Here is a 3,629-nt window from a genome sequence, read left to right as displayed (position 1 = left end):
CACTAAATCACATATATCTCTATTATTATTTAATCGGGTAGCGACAACGATCACATTTTTTAATAAAAAGTCAAAACCGTCGCAACTAGTAATATTATTTAATCGCGTAGCGAGAATTATTCACCAAAAGTCATATAAGTACATTTTAACGACATACGAAAGTCATGCAACGATAAACGAGTCAAATTCACATAATTTGGCAATTAAAACACGAAATTTAATATATCACCAAAATGAAATACTGTAATATATATAAGTCAAATATTACAGGCGTTACACCGTATCTATGATCTAATACTTTTTTTAAAAAAATCTTGGCAAATTATTAATGTTGCAAATGCCATTACACTGCCATACGGTAGGCCGCAATCAGTCATGGACATGTAGGGTAGCAAAGATCATACCATTTACAACATGAGTCACTCACAACCAAACATTAATTTCCAGAAAATATCATATAGAAATATTGTAAAGTAAAACATGTTCAATCAGTTAACAGTTCTTCAGATTTTTATATATTTGTTCCAAGTCAATTTACAATGTTACGATTAAATTTATAGATATAAGTAGCATTAGTGCCCCTACAGTACGTATAGAAACTCATATTATATTTCTAAATTATAATTATATTATTGTTTTTAAAAGAATATATATTTATATATGTACTTATATAAATCAATTAGTTATAAATTTTTAGCAATACCTTACATAGTGAGAACTTGAAACCCCTCATTTAACTAAATTATCTCTTTTGGAACCCTGATCTTAATAACATTCCCTTACTTTGGAAAGATCACTTATATTTTGAAAACACCTTTACTAAAAGACTTGTCCTTGATCAAGACCCCTTTTATTGAAATTGAATTGAATTGAAATGACCTTAAAAAGGAATTGGATGGTATTTCTATTATAAGACTGAGACGCTAGTCATTTTATTACAACATCGGTAGCGGGGAGGCTGATGTTTGTATTTGGCCAATGTGTGCCGAGGATCCTCCATGTTGAATCACTTTATGTGGTTCGGAGCTTGATGTGGGCTAATCACCCCTCAATGCTCGTAGCGTTGTGAGCTTCCAATTCCAATAACTTGTTATCCTGTAGTACCTTTATTTGAGATTGCACCTTGTGATACCCTTGTTATTAATGCACTTGTGATATTGCATATTGTGAATTGTTATATAAATTGTTATCACTTTCTGAGCTTTTTGCTCATTTACTTTATTGTTTATGATAACCCTTCAGTGAAACCCGAAATGGCTCGTTTCAAGCAAACCGCCCGTAAAACCACCTCAAGATCGGGTATTGCCTACCGCCGGATGATGTGACAGGTTGGGAACTAGTGTTCCCTAACTCTTTCTTTAAATTTTGGGGACTAAAAATTGTAGTAACGGCTTTGAATTTTATTCTGGTTTGTAATAACTTTAGATGTTGTTCATACTCATTCCTGGTGATTCCGGGGATTGTGCATTTAGACTTGTAGTTCTATTATTTTATAATTCTGTAGCTTTTGTTAATTAGTATAATATGCATGCTTTAGTTGGTATATATTGTCGGTTCGTCACATAAACGCTCCTCCCTTATTTTCTTAGAGATAGACGCAACAACTAAAAGGCGTCAAAAAGTAACATTCTGTATATGATCTGTCATAGTGTTACCACAAATCCAACGCAACATACGCAATTCTGCTATCTCCAGTCGACGCTCCTGAGCCTTTCTCAATGGCCAACACCCAGAACCATATAGTATTGACGATCTGATTATCACTCGATAAAATTTACCCTTCAACTTTAAAGGTACACTTTTATCACACAACAAACCAGTAGCAGCCCTCCAACTAAGCTATCCTGACAAAATACGATGAGTCACATCCGCTGAAATATCACCATTACTCTGAATGATAGAACCCAAGTATTTGAAGGTATTAGTTTGTGGTACACGGGCCTCCGCGATACATACAGCTACATCCTCCTCATGAATCTCATCACTGAAATTGGCACATAGGTACTCAGTTGTAGGAAGGCTTAGACGCAATCCGTAACCCTCCAGGGATGCACGCCACCGTTCTAGGTTTACATTAACCTCGTTCCGAGACTCGGCGATTAATACAATATCATCGGCAAAAAGCATACACCAAGGTATAGGAGCCTAAATGTCATGAGGAATCACATCCATAACCATTATAAAAAGCAAAGGACTTAATACCGACCCCTGATGAAGCCCTACCTCAACTGGAAAAAACTGAGTATCGCTAACAGGTGTCCGTTCTTATGTTTTGAAAAAGTTGCGTTTTATATAATTGTGAAATCTTGCAACTCACTTTCCCTTCCTCACCGCTGAATACATATCCTGTATGGTCTGAATATACACCGCTGGAACCCCTCGTGCTGCTAAACATCTCCAAAGAACAGCCCATGGCACACTATCATAAGCCTTTTCAAGATCTATAAACACTTTACGAAGATCCTTACGACGCTCTGGATATTTCTCCATAAGACAGCGAATGAGATAAATCACTTCAATAGTTGACCTCCCTGGCATAAAACCAAATTGATTCTCCGAAATGGTAACAATTTTTCTAATCCTGCAACTTAATACCCACGACAGTTACTACAACTTTGAGCATCACCTTTATTTTTATAGATGGGAACAACAACGCTCAACAGCCACTCACTCGGCATCCTGGATATTCGAAAGATAACATTAAAAAGAGCCTTCAACCAGCGTACACCCTGTTCCGACAAACACTGCCACACCTCAATCGGAATCTCATCTAACCCAACTGTCTTACCTTTACCCATCATGCCAAAGGCTGCGCGTACCTCTGCCACAGTAATATCATGACTCGCACCAGCATCACCATCAGACACATGAACAATCTCTTGGTCAAATACAATCTCCCTTCCTCGAGCTACATTAAATATCTCAGAAAAATACCTACCCCATCTCGCTGTAATATCATCATCATGAAGTAAAACACAATCATCCTCATCCTTAATATATCGAACCGAACAAATATCTTGACGTCTCTTGTTACGTGCCTTTGCAAGTTTTAAAATTCCAATCACTCCCTCCTTAGTACCAGGCGCCTATACATTTTTTGATACGCCTTAGCTTTTGCTTCCGCGACTGCCTGTTTAGCCATCCTTTTTGCAACTTTAAATAACTCCTTCTTTATATGTAGATCTGGCCCACCGGGACAAGACACAAATTCCGTAAAGCACCCCTTCTTGAATTATACTTTTTCTTGTACATCATCAGTCCACCACCAAGATTCTTTCTGGTCACTGACATTTTCAGATGACACTCCCAACGTCCTCCTTGCTACACCCCTAATTGAATTAGCCATATTGGTCCACATTAATTTGGTCGGCATCATCTACCAAACTAAAACAACCCCCAAGCATGTCCTTAAATTCCAATACTCTCGACCCTTTCAGATTTCGCCAAAGAATTCATGGTGTAACAACTCTCACTCGCTCTACTGGTTGACTATTTCAAGACAAATCCATAGCTAAGAGACGGTGCTGTGAAACACAAGCTTCCTTAGTAAAAACTTGACAATCTGAACAAAATCTGAAATCTCTACTACGAATAAGAAGATAATCAATCTGAGTATCATGACCCCCACT

At 37.4% G+C, this 3,629-nt stretch overlaps 1 protein-coding gene across 1 annotated transcript; it reads right to left on the bottom strand.

The window, feature by feature from the left end:
- Positions 1-1,839: 1,839 nt before the first annotated feature.
- LOC108221448 (uncharacterized) lies at positions 1,840-3,346 on the bottom strand. Its single transcript, XM_064093872.1, has 4 exons — positions 3,239-3,346; positions 2,627-3,086; positions 2,332-2,531; positions 1,840-2,145 (listed from the first exon to the last, which is right to left on the bottom strand). Exons 1-4 carry the CDS (start codon positions 3,344-3,346, stop codon positions 1,840-1,842), a joined length of 1,074 nt encoding a protein of 357 aa, XP_063949942.1.
- Positions 3,347-3,629: the final 283 nt, after the last annotated feature.

This window comes from Daucus carota, chromosome 5 (assembly GCF_001625215.2).
Source record: "Daucus carota subsp. sativus chromosome 5, DH1 v3.0, whole genome shotgun sequence".
Lineage (NCBI taxonomy): Eukaryota > Viridiplantae > Streptophyta > Magnoliopsida > Apiales > Apiaceae > Daucus > Daucus carota.
Note: the sequence above shows the minus strand (reverse complement) of the source record. Positions and strands in the feature narration are given on the sequence as shown.